The sequence below is a fragment of the Bufo gargarizans genome, chromosome 5 (assembly GCF_014858855.1).
Source record: "Bufo gargarizans isolate SCDJY-AF-19 chromosome 5, ASM1485885v1, whole genome shotgun sequence".
In the NCBI taxonomy this organism is placed as follows: Eukaryota; Metazoa; Chordata; class Amphibia; order Anura; family Bufonidae; genus Bufo; species Bufo gargarizans.
In genome coordinates this window covers 490,726,121-490,749,958 of record NC_058084.1, presented here as the reverse complement: position 1 = coordinate 490,749,958, position 23,838 = coordinate 490,726,121, and the positions used below count along the sequence as shown (strand labels likewise).

The following is a 23,838-nucleotide window of genomic DNA, read 5'->3' as shown; positions in this document are numbered from 1 at the left end:
ATACCAATCTGGACTCCTCATGTATTCCTGCAGATAACAGCCCAAAAATCACGATGAAGGATTATGACCACCCTGCAAACCAGCAGTGGTGGTTATGCTTGCACACTATAGGAAGAAGCACTCTCTCTGGTGGCCGGGACTGCGCCTAGACCAATGCTTTTTTTCCCATAGTGTACAAGCACGACCACCGCACGACCAGGAGTCAATATGGACAATCACAATACATTAGTAAGTGCCTTGTATAAATAGGATAAATTCCATTTGCTGAAGTGAGACAACCCCTTTAACAAACATTGTGCCACAATTGATACATTTAGCACTGCTGCTCCATACAACTGTATGGGACTGTCAGAGATAGCCGTGCGCTTGTATTCGGATATCTTTGCCAGCCCCATAGAGAATGAATGAAGAAGCAGACACGCATGCGAGTCTGCCATTCCATTCAAATGGGGAACATTCTAATTATTAGTGGGGGTCTCGGCAGTTGGACTTCCATCAATTAGACATGTATCTCCTATCCTGTGGATAGAGGGCAAGTTGTCATAGGACAACCCTTGTATGGGATGCACCTTATTCCTACAAATCTTGAGAAAGGAACATCGATATTCTGATTATTTGGGCAGATTTCAGTCTTAGGCCCTGTTCACAAGGAGTTATTCGTCTGTAATGCAGATTCCACATCAAAAAGCTGCCCCTGTATGCAGAGAATCAAGAAAAGAAAACTAGACAACTACGTACATAAACTTAAAGATGCTTCAGGATCTTGGATCTTTGATCCTTCAAAAATTGCATCCCAATTTAGGAACTACTATGAAGCCTTATATAACTTAGACCCCCCTCAACAAACTGCAAACACCACTCTAGACAAAAATTCATGAAATGCCTTTTTGAAAGGTCTTCCGCTCTCGAAACTCTCAGAGGAAGACAAAATTTCCCTTAAAGCCCCTTTCACAAAAGACGAATTGTCTGAGGTCATACAGAAGTCACCTAAAGGGAAAAGCCCTGGCCCAGATGGGCTCCCAACCCCTTACTATCTAGCCTTCCTGGATATCTTAATCCCCCACTTGCTTCCAATTTACAATGCGTCCCTCCGGAATAATCCTCTTTCGTCTGACATGACAAAAGCTAACATTATCCTTATCCCGAAAGAGGGGAAAGACCACACTCAGTGCCCAAGCTTTAGGCCCATTTCTCTCCTTAACATTGACCTAAAATTTCTTGCCAAGCTACTAGCTAACAGATTAGAGAAAATCCTCCCCTCGCTTATTCATAGGGACCAAGTTGGCTTTGTCAAAGGCAGAGAAGGTAAGGACAACACGGCTAGAGTCCTAAATATTTTACACTATGCTAATAGGAAATCAATTCCGGTGGCTTTACTCAGTACCGATGCCGAAAAAGCCTTTGATAGAGTCAGCTGGTCCTTCATGAAACAAGTCCTCACATTCCAGAACTTCCCATATGCCTTTATGCATGCAATTGATGCCATGTATATCAACGCTTCCGCTTCTATCTCAGTTAATGATACCATCTCACACCCTTTTAATATTAAAAATGGCACCAGACAGGGGTGTCCCCTGTCCCCCTTGCTATTTGTATTGTCACTCGAGCCCATTCTCTTAACCATTAGAGAGGATTCGGACATCAAAGGCATAACTCTTGGAGATCAAGATCACAAAATAGCAGCCTTCGCGGATGACATGCTTGTAATGATCAGTAATCCAAAAACCGCGCTCCCTAAAATCTACCAACATCTGGAAAACTACGGGCATTGCTCTAATTTTAAAGTGAACCATAGCAAGTCGTTTATCATATGCTCAGGCCTATCTACCCCCACAAAACAAAAATTAGCCCAAACTTCCCCTTTTAACTGGTCAGCCTCCTTTCTAACATATCTAGGGGTCAAAATCAGTACTGATCCATCTCAATGGTTTTGTCTGAACTATGACCCCCTGCTTTCGGATATGACTAAACTAATTAAAAATCTGGAATTGCCATTGCTTTCGTGGTTTGGGAGGAAAAACATACTGGCTTCATTAATCCTCCCGAAGCTAACATACCTACAACAGGTCCTCCCAATACAAGTTCCCTCTTTATTCTATAAAAAGGTGAGATCTCTTTTTAGTTCATTTATTTGGTTTAAGAAAAAACCTAGACTATCTTATAAGTCTTTGAACAGAGCAAAAAAATGGGGTGGTATTTCCCTCCCAGACCCCGAACTTTATGGTAAGGCAGTCCTTTTAGCCAGAGCGATAGATTGGTTGAGGGAACCCTTAAATAAATCTTGGGTCTCCATGGAACAAGCTCTTTTGGGTTGCACCTTTAGGGCCTTCCTTTTAGGCCATAAAACTACCCAAACTTTACCCCCACTTGCTTCCTCACTAATGAGAGCCACATTTTCTGTTTGGAAAGGACTTAAGGATTCACAACACTATATACCATTTCCCTCCCTAACATTACAAATCAGAGACATCATAAACTTAGCACCTAAAGCTATGCTAGATAGTGTGGTGGGCTCACTTAAAAATTCCACGTCCCCTGTAAGAGACCTCCTGGGCGCCTCTCAACCTTACTCCATAGCAGATATGAAAACTAAGCTTAACTACACCCATACAAACATCTCCCCTCTACTCTTCCTAAGGTCATATCTTCAACAAAATATTAACAGTACAGATTTCTCGCGCCCACCAATATGGCTTGAAGACCTCTTAGATGGCACTCAATATCCAACCAAACTAATATCCCAGCTATATAACAAATTAAGAATGCCTGAAGCTCTATTTACACCGGCATTCATCAGACTCTGGGAAAGAGATCTGAACAAATCGTTTTCCAGACAGGAAATAGATCAGATAATGATTTCCCCACACAAAGCATCTAGATGTATCAGGATCCAGGAAAACTGCTATAAAGTAGTAACCAGGTGGTATAAAACCCTGGATAAAACATGTCTATACTCAGCATCGGCTTCGGACATACAGTACAGACCATAAGTTTGGACACACCTTCTCATTCAAAGAGTTTTCTTTATTTTCATGACTATGAAGGCATCAAAACTATGAATTAACACATGTGGAATTATATACATAACAAACAAGTGTGAAACAACTGAGAATATGCCATATTCTAGGTTCTTCAAAGTAGCCACCTTTTGCTTTGATTACTGCTTTGCGCACTCTTGGCATTCTCTTGATGAGCTTTAAGAGGTAGTCACCTGAAATGGTCTTCCAACAGTCTTGAAGGAGTTCCCAGAGATGCTTAGCACTTGTCGGCCCTTTTGCCTTCACTCTGCGGTCCAGCTCACCCCAAACCATCTCGATTGGGCTCAGGTCCGGTGACTGTGGAGGCCAGGTCATCTGGCGCAGCACCCCATCACTCTCCTTCATGGTCAAATAGCCCTTACTTTCAAAGTTTTCCCAATTTTTCGGCTGACTGACTGACCTTCATTTCTTAAAGTAATGATGGCCACTCGTTTTTCTTTACTTAGAATTTGTATTATGGCAAGAAAAAAGCAGCTAACAGTCTATTCAGTAGGACTATCAGCTGTGTATCCACCTGACTTCTTCTCAACGCCACTGATGGTCCCAACCCCATCTATAAGGCAAGAAATCCCACTTATTAAACCTGACAGGGCACACCTGTGAAGTGAAAACCATTTCAGGTGACTACCTCTTGAAGCTCATCAAGAGAATGCCAAGAGTGTGCAAAGCAGTAATCAAAGCAAAAGGTGGCTACTTTGAAGAACCTAGAATATGACATATTTTCAGTTGTTTCACACTTGTTTGTTATGTATATAATTCCACATGTGTTAATTCATAGTTTTGATGCCTTCAGTGTGAATCTACAATTTTCATAATCATGAAAATAAAGAAAACTCTTTGAATGAGAAGGTGTGTCCAAACTTTTGGTCTGTACTGTATGTTGGAGGTGCTCAAGTTCCAGAGGTTCCTTCATACATATATGGTGGGATTGTCCCCCTTTAAAATCTTGGTGGACACAAATATTCGATTTATGCAACAAAGTCTGTACGTCCTCTATTGCTCCTAGTCCGGAGACGGCCCTGTTGAATCTATTTCCTAAAACCCCTAATACCTTAAATATTGGACTTTACAGACAACTAATCAATGCAGCTAGATTTTTTATCCCACTTCACTGGCTGTCACCAGACGTCCCCCTTATTGATAAGTGGCACTCCAGAGTAGACCAGATTTACAGACTGGAGGAAATATCGAACTGGGAATGCAGATCCATCCATAAATTTAGATCCACATGGCTTCCATGGGAAACATATAGAGGGTTTAAGAGTAGATAACTTTCAAACGCCCACAAGACGCTTGGAGCTTCCCATACCCCTTTCCAATCTGTTTATTATACTAACAGTCATACATGAAAGTAGTCAAAATCAGTATTGTCTGGATAGGACAACTTAGAAGCGGAATATGACATTTCTTGGAACTTAGCTAGGCCCGAATCATGGATTCCTCTGATCCCTAAGATACCTATTAGTACATTAGTATTAATTAATGGAGTAAACTGTCGTAATGTCCTATTTCTACCTTGCGATCTTGTATTCATTGTATTCATTATATAGAATTTGATTTGTCAATCATTATGATGGAGCACGGAGAATTGTCATCACTCTCCGTTGCGCCTTTGTTAACCTGTACTCATGCTTTTACAAATAAAGTTTTTTGAAAATGAAAAAAAAAAAAAAAAAAAAAAGAAATGCAGCAGAGGCCCAAAATGTAAAAAAAAAAAAGAAAAGCTGCCCCTGGCCACATGGAATACACCTCCTATGGTCTTCAATGGGGGAGCCCTGTGTAGTTTATAGCTACAACTTTCTTCTTGTAGTAGGCCGTTGGATGCCACTAGAAACCGCAGTGGGTGTCTGCTCATGGTTTAGCTCCACGCTATTCACATTTAAAAACTTTGGCGACAACCACCTTTGCAAAAGCCTCCATAAGAGGGCCTTACTCTCGGCCTGCTCCTTGTTAGGAGGTCCGTTACCTGCTTGTGAAGTTTGACGAGCGTCTTCTCACTTGGATAGTTGATGTTTTTCTCTTCAAAGTCTTCATAGTCATCCATGTTTCTTCCCATCTTCTCTTGGTACTCGGCAGGACACTGAAAGGACACAGGAGCGAAGAACAAAGAACATTTCACTTACACAAACAGTCGCTGATTTACGGTAACACATAATGACATAAAACTGAATCTGATGGGAGAAACAATTCCCCAAAATCGCAGACAGTGGTCAGTTAGATTCCTAGGATGAATTCTAAATCGCCTGGCGAATCAGCGAGACACAAATCTCTACGTATAACTAACTAATTGATCACCAGTCTCCGGGGTGTAATGTCTTGGTGATATCATCTATTTAAAGGGTATTTCTAGGACTTAGATATTGGTGACCTATCCTTAAGATAGGACATCAATATCAGACAGCTGGGGGCCATCAGTATTTTTGGGCAGTTGCCAGCGCCAGACACGATACTGCCGATGGAGCCAAAAGCACAAGGTTCCATCCACTGTGTAGTGTCTGCCATGGGAGCGGAGCTGCAGTACAATGGCACCTACACATTGGACAGAGCCTTCAGTCCACTGTACAGTTTCCAGCACTATCAGATCATTGGTGGGGGGTGCAAATCACTGGAGCCTGCGGAGGAACGTAAACCATCCGCTATCCAGCGACACCTGCCGATTATTAACCGGCTCCAGGATCACACATGGTTTAGCAGTTTTCAGTCTGTTAGTTTAGTGGCTATAATGATTATTTTTAACTTTTTGGGAGATATACATCATTTCTACTTTTTCTAGAATTTTATTTGCTATTATAGGTCATTATTCTGGAGATTATATTATGTTAAAATCGATTAGTCATCATAAACCAATAAGGCTAGTTTCACACTAGCGTTCAGGCTGATCTGGCAGGAAACGGCCTGCCGGATCCCTTTGGATCCAGCAGTGCCGAATGCTACGTGAATGCCGTCCGGCCCCATTAATTATAATTGGGACCAGCGGAGATCCGGCCACAACCCTGCAAATATGCAGAGAATCGGACGGACAAATACTGCTGCGCACTTTATTATTGGATATATTTTTACACTTAACTTTTACCCTCCAGTTGGGCCCACTCTGTTAAAGGGATATTCCTATCTCAGACAATGGGGGCATATCGCTAGGATATTACCCCATTGTCTGAGATGGGAATACCCCTTTGAGTTGTGAATTTTTCTACGGCAGAAATCTAAGGATGACCCTTGGATTTCTGCTGTGGTTTTGCATTTTGAGTGCAGCGGATGCCCTCATGGCTTTAGGAAGGAACATTTTCCTTCTTGATGCATTTTCAAAATCATCTGCAGCTGTGTGAATGGCAGCATGGGTTCCTATTGAGAACAATGGGAGGCGGTTTAACATGTGCCCTCTGACTGTAAGTACACACAGTACGACAACCAACAAATATGGTTACCTTTCTTAAAATGGTGTCCACACATTTCCGCAGGGGGTGGTTGTACTTAATACATTCGTTCACTTTCCGAACTTCCTGCATGGAAGAAATAATGAAAAATAAGAATGAACAGGTAACATCTACTGAACAGTGGCGTTGCGAGGGGGGTGCGGGGGGTGTGGGCCGCACCGGGTGTCACCCGCGGCCGCCGGAGTTCTCCTTGACTGATCCGAGCCGTTTTGAAACGGCTCAGCTCAGTCACACAGACAATGCAGAGACGCTGGCAGCAGGGAGGAGCCTGAGGGAGGGACGGGGAGGAGCGTAATATGATCTTAGAGTGGAAGCTGCTTCTGCCAGCCCCACCCCTCCCCGCCCACCAACCAATCACCGACCAGAGCTGAGGGGGCAAGGCAAGCACAGCACACTAGCAGCTCTCTGAATCGAGTCGTCTGAGTCACACAAGTGCAGGGAGTCTAAGAATAGAAAGGAATCGAATGAGTCACAAGTTAAAAGAATCTAAAGATCCGACTTAGTTTGTGACTCATTCGATTCATTGAGTTAAGAGCGCAGTGAGTCAGGCTGTAGAGCAGTTTACATTACACTGAGGCTGAGGCTGTCTGGCTGCTTTTGTTGCAGCAGTGATAAGATTAACCCTAAGTTCACACCTGAGCGTTTTACAGCACGTTCCTACGCGCTGTAAAACGCTCAACAAGGAGACACCAATGATTCCCTATGGGAATGGTTCTCACCTGGGCGTTTTACAGCGCGTACGATCGCGCTGTAAAACGCCCGACGATCAAACAAGTTCTTGAGCTTTTTTGGGGCGTTTTGTCGCGCGTTCCCGTACATAGATATTCGGGAACGCGCGACAATGTGTGTTCGCTTGTCTCTGTATGCGTGATTGTAAACGCCCGTACAATCGCGCATACAGAGCGCTCGTTTCAGAACGCTCAGGTCTGAACCCAGGGTCAGGGATAGGAGCAGAGAGATAAGAGAAGTGACAGATGACACAGAGTTTAGATTCCAGGTTGAATTAACCCTTTAGGATCAAATTGGCTGTCAAAAGAGATGTCACCGTTCATGTGGGAGACGGAGTGTGTTATATCTTTATCTTACTCTATATTGAGCCCGTGAGCCATGTGCATGAGGATGAGGGATGGCTACTGCTCGTCCCCCTACAGAATCATTGTTTCTGGGCAGCAGATGGCTGTGAAGACCACGCGATCTGTTGCTCAGAAGCCATGAGATTGTAAGGCTACTTTCACACTAGCGGCATGACGGATCCAACAGGCTGTTCACCCTGTCGGATCCGTCCTGCCGTTATTTCGCCGGACCACCGTTCCGTCCCCATTGACTATAATGGGGACGGAGGTGGAGCTCCGGCGCAGCACGGCAGTGCATGGCGAAAGGCCGCCGGACTAAAAGTCCTGCATGTCCAACTTTTTAGTCCGGCGGCCTCTCACCGCAAACTGCCGTACTGTGCCGTAGCTCCACCCCCGTCCCCATTATAGTCAATGGGGACGGAGCGGTGGCAGGACGGATCCGACAGGGTGACAATCTCTCTTCAGGTTTATTAGAAAATCGTGCACAAATTGCACACTAGTTATTTTCCTGAGTGATGACTGTGGGGACTATTTTATTATCAGCCAGTGACTGTGTTACTGTAATACTGTTATCAATTCAGCACATAGCTTTCCCTGTGCATTCACATTTCACTTCACTTGGTTCATTGTACTACTGTCAGTGTCAGACTGTTGTCACTGTGGGTAACAATGCACATTGCACACCACAGTGACAGCTTCTGACTCCTGTCCTGAGTCCTCCTGTCCAGCGTCAGCCTCAGCTTCCCTTCACTATCACTATAATAAATCACTCTTCCTGATCCTGACTCATTACTAATTAGAGAGCTGAAGAGCCGACTGCACTGAGTCAGCAGCAAGTGAATCAAATGTATAGCATCTGCGCATGCGCACCGGCACCTAGAGTCTTCGGTTCACTTGCGAGTCAACTTAGCTCAGCAGTCAATGACTCAGCAAGTGAACCGAAGATCCAATTCATGTATGAGCTGATTCAAATGAACTGATTCACCTAAAAGATACGAACTTCCCATCACTACTCCTTACTCAGTAGCAAGGATGTCGGTCCGGCCGTCACGTGGAGAAGGGGGTGTGACTACCTGGTGAGTAGCGCCGCCGCGGCTGCACTGCAGGAGCAGCCTGCAGGCCCAGGACTCGAGTCTGGAGCTAATGGATCGGGTGGTGACTCACTCACACAGCCAGCCAGACCTGCCACTGCCGCGCCTGAGGGAGGAGGAGGTGTGGTAGGTAGCGCAGAGAGCGCATATTGACTTTATATTTAGATTTCATTTAATACCCCATTATAGTATTTATTATATTTAGGGGGGGCAGGGGGTTGGGGCCTCCAGGTCCAGCCAGGGTAAAGCTTGAACAGAAGGTGGAAATGCACTTTAATGCTCCATGACTCATGGAGCATTAAAGTGCATTTCCTGGAAATGCCGCAAACTACATAATGGAGGGCAGTGTGGGGGCAAATTACTTAGTGGGGGGCAAAGTACATAATTGAGGGCAGTGTGGGGGGGCATATTACTTAAAGGGGTTCTCCACTTTGTTTTAACTGATGATCTATCCTCTGGATAGATCATCAGCATCTGATCAGCGGGGGTCCGACACCCGGGACCCCCGCCGATCAGCAGTTTGAGAAGCTGGCTCAGTGACGTCACGACTAGTATCAAATGGCCTGGGCGCGTCTAAGCTCCATTCAAGTAAACAGAGCTTAGCCCCTCCCACGCTAGTTGATACTAGTCGTGACGTCACTGGGCCAGCGGTAAACAGTGAGAAGGCCGCGGTGCTGCTGGAGCGCCGCTGCCTTCTCAAACAGCTGATTGGCGGGGATCCCGCGTGTCGGACCCCTGCTGATCAGTTAAAACAAAGTTCAGAACCCCTTTAATGTGGGGCAGTGTGGGGGGCATATTACTTAATGTGGGGCAATGTGGGGGGGCATATTCCGATCCCCCCCAAAAAAATTCCCCCCCCTGTTGCCAATCTGTCTGCCTCGCCCCCCCCCCCCCCCCACGTCAGCGGTTTGTTTACTATCCAAACCACCCCCCCCCCCCCGAGTTACCGCTTGGGTCGGTCGGCAGGCTCAGTGAAGGGATGTCAGCGGCGCGGCGGCGGCAGGGCGGAGCTTGATGGACGTCCCCTACGTGACTCGTCCCAGGGGGGGGTGACACCATTTTCTACCGCACCGGGTGACACCAGCCCTAGCAACGCCACTGCTACTGAATAGCGGTGATAATCACGCAGCCCTCACCTCCATGACGTCCTCCAGGTTCTCCTCTGCGTCTGCTTTTTCCGTCATGAGTTTGGCTGCTTTGAAGTAGGTCTTCATCAGCAGATAGCCTTTCTTTGCTCCGTTCCAGTGGGAGCGTGGGATCTCTACTAGGCCGTACCCCAACAGCAGCACAAGGAGGAAAAGACCCCAAGTGTTGGCCGCAGCTATTCCTATGGTCTGCAGCTGATACCTGAAACACAAGAACAAAATTGACATAGATTATTAGTAGTTATCCCATAGGACTGGTGATAAATATTGGGTCATGGGGGGATCTGACTGCTGTGACCACCCGCAATCTTGAGAATAAGGGGTCCCAAGTCCCCTCTCTGAATGGAGTTGTAAGGCTACTGTAACATCCCAGAGTTATATTACGAAACGCTTTTACCCCGCTACAACCTGTTAAGTGTATTTATACTGTCATCTAATATTCTCACAAATGTGCATATTCAAATCCTTGTAAAAATATATATTGTTGTCATTCCTCATGTTCACCAGCAGGTGGCAGCAATGTGTTTAGCAGGGACTTGGCTACAGTTTAGTATTTCTGAACTGGAATAGTACATTCCAGTTTAGCTCCCCCCTCTGTGAGGAGGTGTGGAATGTTCCCACATCCTGCCTCATGGGTGGAGAGGAAGTTAGAGTTAGTGTGCCAGCCACCCCGGCTTGGGGAAGGCTGTGCGAGTAGGAGCTCCCAGATATAGCAATCCAAGCCAGAATCTTGTCTCGGCTGAGACAGAAGATCATCTAAGACACTCCCAATAGTGGCAGAACTGAAAATTGTTAGGCGCATTTTATACACCGCTAGGAAATTGATTGCATACTATTGGACTGCTCCGCATGCTCCGAAAGTGGCGGAATTGGTGGACCGTGTACACAACTTGGTGAAATTAGAAAGTTTTGTATATCAGAAAAAGGGCAACAATAAGAAATTTGATAAGATCTGGTACCCCTGGACTCATCACTATACTCTGGTATTATAGGGCTGACTTGCTGTTAGATTTCAGAATAATTGGAGTAGATAGACTTGTCGATTGGGTCTGACAGGGTATGGTGCTGTATTGTATTGTACTGTACTAAGCTAAGATGTATCTATATTCGGCAAGATGCACCCTTTTTCTGTACTGCCTTCTCTTTTACTGAACGATTCCAGTCAGATTTTTTCTTCTACCTGTGGAAACTCAGACCTTACTAGCGGAATGCTCCTTTCTATTTGAAATCGTATGCTGCAGGATATTGCTTACATCTCTGAGACCCTAGGAGACTGTATATTTTGGATACATAACTAGGCCTGGACGGGATGCCCCTCGGATGCGTTGCAGTGCACTATACACTAAATGGACACCCAAGAAACGTGAAGAATGGACTTTATTCATATCACAGTCTATAGGGTGGGTTATTGGGGGCATTGTGGGGTAGGAGGGGTTGGGGGTTGCTTGCCTCTGTAATTTATTTTTTTAAAAGGTTCTAATAAAAAATTATCTGAATCAAAAGAGACAGAAGATCATCATTCCCAGCTTGAGCCTTCAGTCTCAGCTGGTGGAAAGCAAGCAGCCACCTCCAGAACTCCAGGAAGAAGCATACCCTGTGAGCACAACTGTGAGTACCGTCCAGAGACCAGGAGAAGCCAAATTCCTCCTCAGCTAGTCAGTCCCCAAAGACAGCAGAAGATAGACATATAGCACAGTAGATATTAATTCCTGCCACATCACAGAGCCACAAGCAGACGACTTATCCTGCAAAGAGCTCCAGGCACATGATAGAAGCAGAAGATAGATCCCTGCCACACATTGCCAATACCTGCTGGGACTTCAGACTATTGCTGCACCTCATGTGGATTAAAGCTGCATATAGTAAAGACCCGTTTGAACTTTATTCCAAGTCTGGATCTCAATTATTGCTGCAAATCCCTCAACTACTCCTACTAGCAACACACTCATTTTATTGCAAGTGAGCCAGGATCCAGGAGTCCAGCCGTACCCAGGTAGGAGACACCGTTGACACTATTACTGCTACCATATAGAGACATTGCACCACTCTGGCATTCCTAACCTGGTACGTGAGTTGCAACACCTTAAAGGGCCCCAAGACTGTACCCTGCGCACGCTGCAATTCGCGTCACAAACAAAACTATTAACTATCATTTACACCTGACCCAGTCATCCGTCTCACAAATGCATTGCAAGAACAGATCCATCTGTCCGTTTGTCATACGAACAAACGGATTTGTTTCTAATTTTTTTCACATTTTTAAAGGTCTGTGCATGTGCAGACCCGGAAGGACGGACCTGGCATTGCGGTATTTTTAATGCCGCATCCGGCACTAATACATTCCTATGGGAAAAAATGACGGCATTCAGGCAAGTGTTCCGTTTTTTTGGACGGAGATAAAACCGCAGCATGCTACAGTATTATCTCCGTCCTGAAAAGGCAAAAAGACTGAACTGAAGACATCCTGATGCATCCTGAACGGATTACTCTCCATTCAGAATGCTTGGGGATAACTGATCAGTTCTTCTCCGGTATAGAGCCCCTAGGACGGAACTCAGTGCCGGAAAAGAAAAACGCTAGTGTGAAAGTACCCTAATGTGAATGTTGGTCCACCGCGCCATTCATTTCTATGGGGTGACAGAGCGCTGTATACATCAGCTCCATAGAACTGAATGGAGCGATGGACTGACTAATGCTCTATCCAGGGGACCCGGGGCCCTTTATTCTCTAGACTGCAGGGGGTCCAAGTGATTCCATCAGTATTTTGTCTGGCAGAATGCTAGAATCAATACTGGAAACCTCACGGACCCCATTATACGATCCATCAGGTGCAGTTGGTGTCTGGCATATCTTGGCTATTCCAGCATTTGTCCACAAATGTGAAGCTAGCCTTAGTATGTTTAACACTAACAGGAATGCATCGACAGGGCCTAATAGGAAGAAGCTCATGGAAGACAAGGGGCCTTGGTTATGCCTCAGCTGTCCATTGGTAACCCATCAGCAAGCCACAATCCCGTCTCATGTGGGCAACGGGCTGAAAGAGGGAGCCCCTTCCATACAAAACACCTTAGATTCTGTGGTTGGTCTCCAGGAGAATCATTACAAACGTCTCTCCAGGTGGTACAAGACGCCTGAATTTTCGGAGGTCTATTGACCTCAAAACAATGCTGGAGATGTGGGAGAGAGGTGGGCTCACTGTCTCACATTTGGTGGACCTGCCCTCTGATTAAGCCTTTTTTCGGAGGGACACCTAGATATGATTGTTCTGGCTCGACTGAACAAACTATATAATCCCTCCCTTATTACACATCTTATCACAGCTGCAAAAGCTTTAATCCCTCTGCATTGGTTAGACGCACAGCCCCCTTCCCTTCAGGAATGGCTATGTCAATTTGAGGAGATGTCTAGCTGGATCAATAGGACCCATGATAGGTTTCTTCGGGTTTGACAGCCCTGGCGTACTGCTGCAGGTTCCCTTTAAATCTTCTCTTTCCCTCTAATATCACAAGAAATTACGGTTGGGGTATTTCTATTTATTTTCTTTACATTTCAAATTTTTTGGGGTAGATTTACCAGTTAGGTGACAGCATAGAAGTGTGCATATTTTTTCTTGATCCTCCTGCTCAGGAGAGAGACGTCTCAGTGCTTCTAAGATATCTCCGTCTGTGGTCGTCTACCCTCCCCATCAATTCCCCCATTCTCTTACACACTCCTTTTTTTCCCTTCCTATTTCCATATTCCCTTGTATATGCCCTTTTATATACTGGGCTTAATAGAGCTATGAGTTCCACTGATGGACATCAAGTGGACTAGAACACAGTCTGGACCTTGCTTGGTGCTTGACGCTGGCTCATTGTATCCTTACATTTTATATGTGTTATGTTTTTCTGTTTTCTATAAAATTAAAGAATGTTAAAAAAAAAAAATAATTCTGTGGTAGCTGATGTCAACTAATAAATAGAACAACTGATACCTAACTGTGTAGTCATCGATCCCCTGTTCCCATACTTTGGTAAAATTAGGCAACATTTGCCCCAAAAACCTGTTTGACAACCTGTGCCATGTTCGCTACAGTCCCTCTCTCGTGTCGCCGCACTACAATTGCGAGGCAAAAATGAAAAATGTTTGTGCAAACAATGAGGTTCTCAAAGCTTTGTTCAAACATCGAGTTAGAAAAGGTGCATTCTTCAAGAAAGATTTAGCTACAGGCTTCTTACCATTCAAGGTGAAGGTTCGGGTTAACGGCAACATAGATTAAAAGGGCGCCAAAGATCAGCAAGTACGTGCCGTAATAGATGGCGTTCTCAATCAGGGCAGTTTTAATTTTCCCTGTGATGGAAAAGCCCCCGGATCGAGCGTAAGACTGCATGAAAGGCAAGAGGATCCTGCAAGAGAGAGACGTACAACATCACCACATAGCCGACCGCGTCATACAAACGTAAGAAGTATACAAAATGTCAGTGCTGCCATTAGTCTCTGCTTGTGGGGGTTCTGTGGGTTTATATAAATGTGGGTAAATTACCTAATGCACGTCTGTTCAGCTGGACATGTCATGTTCCTGACTGGTGGGGTTCCCAAGGTCAATAGGAATGACTGGGACTCATTAGCCGTTTACATATATCCCTTTAAATGGAATGTACAGTTTAAAAAACCCACCTCTATACACCCTATTAGAGAGCGAATATTCATCTCTTGGCCCCAATTGAGAGTGGTTACAAAGAGTCTCTCTCTCTGGAGGACCCGTCCTGTATTACACAGACTATCCACTGGTATAGACGGTGTGTAATTCTTCATTTCCCCTGTGGTGGCGCTGCAGGGAAATTAAAGCTTACTAACAGGTTTCCCCACAGATCACAGCTGATTGCTGGAGGTCCCAGAAGGAAGATACTGTGATATGCTTATTTTTAAGGGACCCTTCTAATACATAGGCACCCAGATCTCTGCAGTCAGGCCCCATGGTACATACAATCAATATGCCAAAATGGTTTGGATAGAATTGAAAGGATCACCCCTTATTGCAGCCGGGGCAAGTTAAAGCATCTCATCTCATATCACTTGCCGATTAGCGGGAATCCGAACCCCTATGTTCATTGGAATGAACGGGTCTCTGCTTTCTGCAGTTCCTGAACTTTACCCTGCACAGGACCAATGCCTATTAACTTGAATGGGGCACCTGGATGGGAGAGGAAGAAGGAATTGCCAAAGGGGCCAAAGTCCCTATGCTCTTGCGACCAATGGAGGTCCTTCTCATATGCCATAATTTGCCCTAGTTGGCATACCCCTTTATGCCCCCCCCAATCTATAATCATATGTGCCTAGATCTGCAAGGGGGAATGTTCAGTCAGTCTATAGGTCAGATATATAAAGAACACAAACATCTGCCATCGGGAGGGCCACAAACACGATGAAGGTCTATAAGTGACATCCCCTTTTCCAAACCATAAATACCTGAAAGCAGGGGTCTTTTTACTGGTGTCACTGGAAATCTTTTGGTGAACACCTTTGATACTCACCAAGTAAGAAACTGGGATGTCCAGTAGACCACACGCCAAAAGATGGGCATAATGCCCCTGGGGATGTAACTCCATGGCTTGTAGCATTTCTGGGGTGAACTGCCCTCCACACTGACAATAAAGAAAAGCAGGAATCAGTGCTACAGCATACATGAGGATGTGATGCACCGCAACGCAACAAGAAATGACCACAGAATCCTGGGATACTCCTAGTGAAGGGACCATCAGATGGAGCAACAGTCTGCAGCGATCAAACAACGAACAGTAAATCACTCGTTTTCTGTGGATCTAACAAATCTGCCACATTCTGCCGTTTTAAGGATACTTTCACACTTGCGTTGTTGATTTCTGGTATTGAGATCCGGCAGAGGACCTTAATACCAGGGGGAAAAAGTGTTTTCCGTTTAGTCCTCATGCATTCTGAATGGAAAGAAATCCTTTCAGGATGTCTTCCGTTCCGGCAGCATTCCATTTTGTGACCGCTGCAAACTGTGGTTTTGTGTCTGTTCAAAAAAGTGAATAATTTTTTTTTTTATGAGCCTAAAAAAACTGTTCGTGAACCATTGACTTTCAATGTATTTACAATAGAAGGAAAAAAGACCGGCACTCGCGATGATGATGAATGTTGCGTTTATTCAGTCACATATTATAAGCATATAGTGACGCGTTTCAGCACAACACGTGCTTTCATCAGACTATACAATATACCCCTATCACATCCCTTTTATACACAGAGGAAAGGAGGAGTTACAGGAAAAAAGAAGGAAATGACATCATAATATATAGCTCCGCCCACTTCAGGGCTGACACAGGTATAGTAATGAAAGGTGCAATAAACCAAACAAATCAATGTAAATACATTGATGAAACAATGAAACTGGTAATAACAATTCAGGAATCAAGTCCGCTGAAAGAGACAAATAAAATATATGTTATTATAATATAAATTCTTATAATGGGAATAATATAATCAAGAGACTAGGTGAAGCTAGAAATATTGTACTCGCGATTGAGCCCCCTTGGATCCAAAGTTTGTAACCGATGGATCCAATAGGCCTCACGCTTGAGAAGCAAACTATTCCTGTCGCCACCGCGACGAGGTAAAGATACACTCTCGATCACTTGAAACCGCAACTGCGATATCGCATGACGCTTCTCATGAAAATGATATGGAAGGGGTAACAACAAGTTCTCAGTACGGATGGTGGACTTATGTTTACTTAGCCTATCTTTAATGCGCATTGAGGTTTCCCCTACATAGACCAAACCGCAAGGACATTTCAAAATATAAATGACATTTTTGCTGTCGCATGTGAACATGCCTTTAATAGGAATTTGTTCTCCAGAATGAGGGTGGGTGATGGTTGAACCTCTAATGACACTCAAACAGTTGTTACAATTTAAACAGGGAAATGTGCCCTGACGCGGAGTCAGGCCTGTCGCTACCCGACAGGCAAAACAAGCAATTGCTTGGGGCCCCGAGCTGGTTGGGGCCCCGAGCTGGCCCGTGGCCAAGCAGGGCCTGGTGCTTGTTTTGCTTCCATCATGGCACTGTTTAGGGGAGGGGGGATCTGTGGAAGGCACTGTTTAGGGGGGATCTGTGGATGGCATTGTTTAGGGGGGAACTGTGGATGGCACTGTTTAGGGGGGAGATCTGTGGATGGCACTGTTTAGGGGAGGGGGGATCTGTGGATGGCACTGTTTAGGGGAGGGGGGATCTGTGGATGGCACTGTTTAGGGAGGAGATCTGTGGATGGCACTGTTTGTGGGGGAGATCTGTGGATGGCACTGTTTAGGGGAGGGGGGATCTGTGGATGGCACTGTTTAGGGGAGGGGGGATCTGTGGATGGCACTGTTTAGGGGAGGGGGGGATCTGTGGATGGCACTGTTTAGGGGAGGGGGGATCTGTGGATGGCACTGTTTAGGGGAGGGGGGGATCTGTGGATGGCACTGTTTAGGGGAGGGGGGGATCTGTGGATGGCACTGTTTAGGGAGGGGGGATCTGTGGATGGCACTGTTTAGGGGAGGGGGGGATCTGTGGATTGCACTGTTTAGGGGAGGAGGGATCTGTGGATGGAACTTTTTAGGGGGGAGATCTGTGGATGGCACTGTTTAGGGGAGGGGGATCTGTGGATAGCACTGTTTAGGGGGGGATCTGTGGATGGCACTGTTTAGGGGAGGGGGGATCTGTGGATGGCACTGTTTAGGGGAGGGGGGATCTGTGGATGGCACTGTTTAGGGGAGGGGGGATCTGTGGATGGCACTGTTTAGGGGAGGGGGGATCTGTGGATGGCACTGTTTAGGGGAGGGGGGGATCTGTGGATGGCACTGTTTAGGGGGGATCTGTGGATGGCACTGTTTAGGGGGGAGATCTGTGGATGGCACTGTTTAGGGGAGGGGGATCTGTGGATGGCACTGTTTAGGGGGGAGATCTGTGGATGGCACTGTTTAGGGGGGGATCTGTGGATGGCACTGTTTAGGGGGGAGATCTGTGGATGGCACTGTTTAGGGGGGGATCTGTGGATGGCACTGTTTAGGGGGGGATCTGTGGATGGCACTGTTTAGGGGGGGATCTGTGGATGGCACTGTTCAAATTTCATGCACATTAAATGCAACAGCAGTATTTGCACTGTACACCTCCTTTTTTATTTATATAAAGTGTGGGTGAACTTAAACTGTATGGCTATACTGTGGTTCCTGTAGGCTTTGCGTGCGTAAGGTCTGGAGGGGGGGGGGGCCTCCATGTCTATTTTGCTTGGGGCCCCCAAATTCTTTCAAACGGCCCTGCGCGGAGTAGTCAGTGTGGTTTGTCTGACTATAGGTTTATTAGTGCCTATACGAATATTGTCAGCTCTTTTGAAACACATCATCGGAGAATTTTGAAATATCTCCATCTGAGGATATGATCTGGATATGATGTGCCAATGCTTATTAACCACTTCAGCCCCGCTAGGTGAAACCCCCTTCATGACCAGGCCACTTTTTACACTTCGGCACTACACTCCTTTCACCGTTTATCGCTCGGTCATGCAACTTACCACCCAAATGAATTTTACCTCCTTTTCTTCTCACTAATGGAGCTTTCATTTGGTGGTATTTTATTGCTGCTGACATTTTTACTTTTTTTGTTATTAATCAAAATGTAACGATTTTTTTGCAAAAAAATGACATTTTTCACTTTCAGCTGTGAAATTTTGCAAAAAAAAACGACATCCATATATAAATTTTTCGCTAAATTTATAGTTCTACATGTCTTTGATAAAAAAAAAATGTTTGGGCAAAAAAAAAATGGTTTGGGTAAAAGTTATAGCATTTACAAACTATGGTACAAAAATGTGAATTTCCGCTTTTTGAAACGGCTCTGATTTTCTGAGCACCTGTCATGTTTCCTGAGGTTCTACAATGCCCAAACAGTAGAAAAACCCCACAAATGACCCCATTTCGGAAAGTAGACACCCTAAGGTATTCGCTGATGGGCATAGTGAGTTCATAGAACTTTTTATTTTTTGTCACAAGTTAGCGGAAAATGATGATGATTTTTATTTTTTTATTTTTTTCTTACAAAGTCTCATATTCCACTAACTTGCGACAAAAAATAAAAAATTCTAGGAACTCACCATGCCCCTCACAGAATACCTTGGGGTGTCTTCTTTCCAAAATGGGGTCACTTGTGGGGTAGTTATACTGCCCTGGCAATTTAGGGGCCCAAATGTGTGAGAAGAACTTTGCAATCAAAATGTGTAAGAAATGACCGGTGAAATCCGAAAGGTGCACTTTGGAATATGTGCCCCTTTGCCCACCTTGGCAGCAAAAAAGTGTCACACATGTGGTATCGCCGTACTCAGGAGAAGTTGGGGAATGTGTTTTGGGGTGTCATTTTACATATAACCATGCTGGGTGAGAGAAATATCTTGGCAAAAGACAACTTTTCCCATTTTTTTATACAAAGTTGGCATTTGACCAAGATATTTTTCTCACCCAGCATGGGTATATGTAAAATGACACCCCAAAACACATTCCCCAACTTCTCCTGAGTACGGCGATACCAGATGTGTCACACTTTTTTGCTGCCAAGGTGGGCAAAGGGGCACATATTCCAAAGTGCACCTTTCGGATTTTGCAGGGCATTTTTTACACATTTTGATTGCAAGGTACTTCTCACACATTTGGGCCCCTAAATTGCCAGGGCAGTATAACTACGCCACAAGTGACCCCATTTTGGAAAGAAGACACCCTAAGGTATTCCGTGAGGGGCACTGCGAGTTCCTAGAATTTTTTATTTTTTGTCACAAGTTAGCGGAAAATGATGATTTTTTTTTTTTTTCTCTTTTTTCCTTACAAAGTCTCATATTCCACTAACTTGCGACAAAAAAAAAAAATTCTAGGAACTCGCCATGCCCCTCACGGAATACCTTGGGGTGTCTTCTTTCCAAAATGGGGTCACTTGTGGCGTAGTTATACTGCCCTGGCAATTTAGGGGCCCATATGTGTGAGAAGTACTTTGCAATCAAAATCTGTAAAAAATGACCGGTGAAATCCGAAAGGTGCACTTTGGAATATGTGCCCCTTTGCCCACCTTGGCATCAAAAAAGTGTCACACATGTGGTATCGCCGTACTCAGGAGAAGTTGGGGAATGTGTTTTGGGGTGTCATTTTACATATAACCATGCTGGGTGAGAGAAATATCTTGGCAAAAGACAACTTTTCCCATTTTTTTATACAAAGTTGGCATTTGACCAAGATATTTTTCTCACCCAGCATGGGTATATGTAAAATGACACCCCAAAACACATTGCCCAACTTCTCCTGAGTACGGCGATACCAGATGTGTCACACTTTTTTGCTGCCAAGGTGGGCAAAGGGGCACATATTCCAAAGTGCACCTTTCGGATTTTGCAGGGCATTTTTTACACATTTTGATTGCAAAGTTCTTCTCACACATTTGGGCCCCTAAATTGCCAGGGCAGTATAACTACCCCACAAGTGACCCCATTTTGGAAAGAAGACACCCCAAGGTATTCCGTGAGGGGCATGGCGAGTTCCTAGAATTTTTTATTTTTTGTCGCAAGTTAGTGGAATATGAGACTTTGTAAGGAAAAAAGAAAAAAAAAGAAAAATCATCATTTTCCGCTAAATTGTGACAAAAAATAAAAAATTCTAGGAACTCGCCGTGCCCCTCACGGAATACCTTGGGGTGTCTTCTTTCCAAAATGGGGTCACTTGTGGCGTAGTTATACTGCCCTGGCAATTTAGGGGCCCAAATGTGTAAGAAGTACCTTGAAATCAAAATGTGTAAAAAATGGCCTGCGAAATCCGAAAGGTGCCCCTTTGCCCACCTTGGCTGCAAAAAAGTGTGACACATCTGGTATCGCCGTACTCAGGAGAAGTTGGGCAATGTGTTTTGGGGGGTCATTTTACATATACCCATGCTGGGTGAGAGAAATATCTTGGCAAAAGACAACTTTTCCCATTTTTTTATACAAAGTTGGCATTTGACCAAGATATTTTTCTCACCCAGCATGGGTATATGTAAAATGACACCCCAAAACACATTCCCCAACTTCTCCTGAGTACGGCGATACCAGATGTGTGACACTTTTTTGCAGCCTAGATGCGCAAAGGGGCCCAAATTCCTTTTAGGAGGGCATTTTTAGACATTTGGATCCCAGACTTCTTCTCACACTTTCGGGCCCCTAAAAAGCCAGGGCAGTATAAATACCCCACATGTGACCCCACTTTGGAAAGAAGACACCCCAAGGTATTCAATGAGGGGCATGGCGAGTTCCTAGAATTTTTTTTTTTTTTGCATAAGTTAGCGGATATTGATTTTTTTTTGTTTTTTTTCTCACAAAGTCTCACTTTCCGCTAACTTAGGACAAAAATTTCAATCTTTCATGGACTCAATATGCCCCTCAGCGAATACCTTGGGGTGTCTTCTTTCCGAAATGGGGTCACATGTGGGGTATTTATACTGCCCTGGCTTTTTAGGGGCCCTAAAGCGTGAGAAGAAGTCTGGAATATAAATGTCTAAAAATGTTTACGCATTTGGATTCCGTGAGGGGTATGGTGCGTCCATGTGAGATTTTATTTTTTGGCACAAGTTAGTGGAATATGAGACTTAGTAAGAAAAAACAAAAACAAACAAAAAATGTCCGCTAACTTGTGCCCAAAAAAATGGCTGAATGGAGCCTTACCAGGGGGGGAGTGATCAATGACAGGGGGGTGATCAATGACAGGGGGGTGATCAATGACAGGGGGGTGATAACCCATATAGACTCCCTGATCACCCCCCTGTCATTGATCACCCCCCCTGTAAGGCTCCATTCAGACATCCGCATGATTTTTTACGGATCCATGGATACATGGATCGGATCCACAGAACGCATGCGGACGTCTGAATGGAGCCTTACAGGGGGGGTGATCAGTGACAGGGGGGTGATCACCCTGATTACCCTGATCACCCCCTGTCATTGATAACCCCCCTGTAAGGCTCCATTCAGACGTCCGCATGCGTTCTGTGGATCCGATCCATGTATCCATGGATCCGTAAAAAATCATGCGGATGTCTGAATGGAGCCTTACAGGGGGGAGTGATCAATGACAGGGGGGTGATCAATGACAGGGGGGTGATCACCCATATAGACTCCCTGATCACCCCCCTGTCATTGATCACCCCCCCTGTAAGGCTCCATTCAGACATCCGCATGATTTTTTACGGATCCATGGATACATGGATCGGATCCACAGAACGCATGCGGACGTCTGAATGGAGCCTTACAGGGGGGTTATCAATGACCGGGGGTGATCAGGGTAATCAGGGTGATCACCCCCCTGTCACTGATCACCCCCCCTGTAAGGCTCCATTCAGACATCCGCATGATTTTTTACGGATCCATGGATACATGGATCGGATCCACAGAACGCATGCGGACGTCTGAATGGAGCCTTACAGGGGGGTTATCAATGACAGGGGGTGATCAGGGTAATCAGGGTGATCACCCCCCTGTCACTGATCACCCCCCCTGTAAGGCTCCATTCAGACATCCGCATGATTTTTTACGGATCCATGGATACATGGATCGGATCCACAGAACGCATGCGGACGTCTGAATGGAGCCTTACAGGGGGGGTGATCAGTGACAGGGGGGTGATCACCCTGATTACCCTGATCACCCCCTGTCATTGATAACCCCCCTGTAAGGCTCCATTCAGACGTCCGCATGCGTTCTGTGGATCCGATCCATGTATCCATGGATCCGTAAAAAATCATGCGGATGTCTGAATGGAGCCTTACAGGGGGGAGTGATCAATGACAGGGGGGTGATCAATGACAGGGGGGTGATCACCCATATAGACTCCCTGATCACCCCCCTGTCATTGATCACCCCCCCTGTAAGGCTCCATTCAGACATCCGCATGATTTTTTACGGATCCATGGATACATGGATCGGATCCACAGAACGCATGCGGACGTCTGAATGGAGCCTTACAGGGGGGTTATCAATGACCGGGGGTGATCAGGGTAATCAGGGTGATCACCCCCCTGTCACTGATCACCCCCCCTGTAAGGCTCCATTCAGACATCCGCATGATTTTTTACGGATCCATGGATACATGGATCGGATCCACAGAACGCATGCGGACGTCTGAATGGAGCCTTACAGGGGGGTTATCAATGACCGGGGGTGATCAGGGTAATCAGGGTGATCACCCCCCTGTCACTGATCACCCCCCCTGTAAGGCTCCATTCAGACATCCGCATGATTTTTTACGGATCCATGGATACATGGATCGGATCCACAGAACGCATGCGGACGTCTGAATGGAGCCTTACAGGGGGGTTATCAATGACAGGGGGTGATCAGGGTAATCAGGGTGATCACCCCCCTGTCACTGATCACCCCCCTGTAAGGCTCCATTCAGACATCCGCATGATTTTTTACGGATCCATGGATACATGGATCGGATCCACAGAACGCATGCGGACGTCTGAATGGAGCCTTACAGGGGGGTTATCAATGACAGGGGGTGATCAGGGTAATCAGGGTGATCACCCCCCTGTCACTGATCACCCCCCCTGTAAGGCTCCATTCAGACGTCCGCATGATTTTTACGGATCCATGGATACATGGATCGGATCCGTAAAAATCATGCGGACGTCTGAATGGAGCCTGACAGGGGGGTGATCAATGACAGGGGGTGATCAGGGAGTGTATATGGGTGATCACCCGCCTGTCATTGATCACCCCCCTGTAAGGCTCCATTCAGACGTCCGCATGATTTTTACGGATCCATGGATCGGATCCGTAAAAATCATGCGGACGTCTGAACGGAGCCTGACAGGGGGGTGATCAATGACAGGGCGGTGATCAATGACAGGGGGGTGATCAGGGAGTTTATATGGGGTGATCAGGGGTTTATAAGGGGTTAATAAGTGACGGGGGAGGGGGGGGGGTGTAGTGTAGTGTAGTGTGGTGTTTGGTGGGACTGTACTGACCTACCTGAGTCCTCTGGTGGTCGATCCTAACAAAAGGGACCACCAGA

General features: G+C 45.7%; 1 protein-coding gene across 1 annotated transcript in view; it reads right to left on the bottom strand.

Moving 5' to 3' along the window:
- LMBRD2 (LMBR1 domain containing 2) overlaps positions 1 to 23,838 on the bottom strand; it is a 43,311-nt gene that overhangs the window by 10,975 nt on the left and 8,498 nt on the right. The window contains exons 4-8 of the mRNA XM_044293561.1: positions 15,295 to 15,405; positions 13,999 to 14,166; positions 9,773 to 9,983; positions 6,464 to 6,538; positions 5,005 to 5,118 (exon numbers count right to left, since the gene is read on the bottom strand). Of these exons, the coding sequence (XP_044149496.1) occupies positions 5,005 to 5,118; positions 6,464 to 6,538; positions 9,773 to 9,983; positions 13,999 to 14,166; positions 15,295 to 15,405 (679 nt within the window). The remainder of the gene's footprint in view (positions 1 to 5,004; positions 5,119 to 6,463; positions 6,539 to 9,772; positions 9,984 to 13,998; positions 14,167 to 15,294; positions 15,406 to 23,838) is intronic.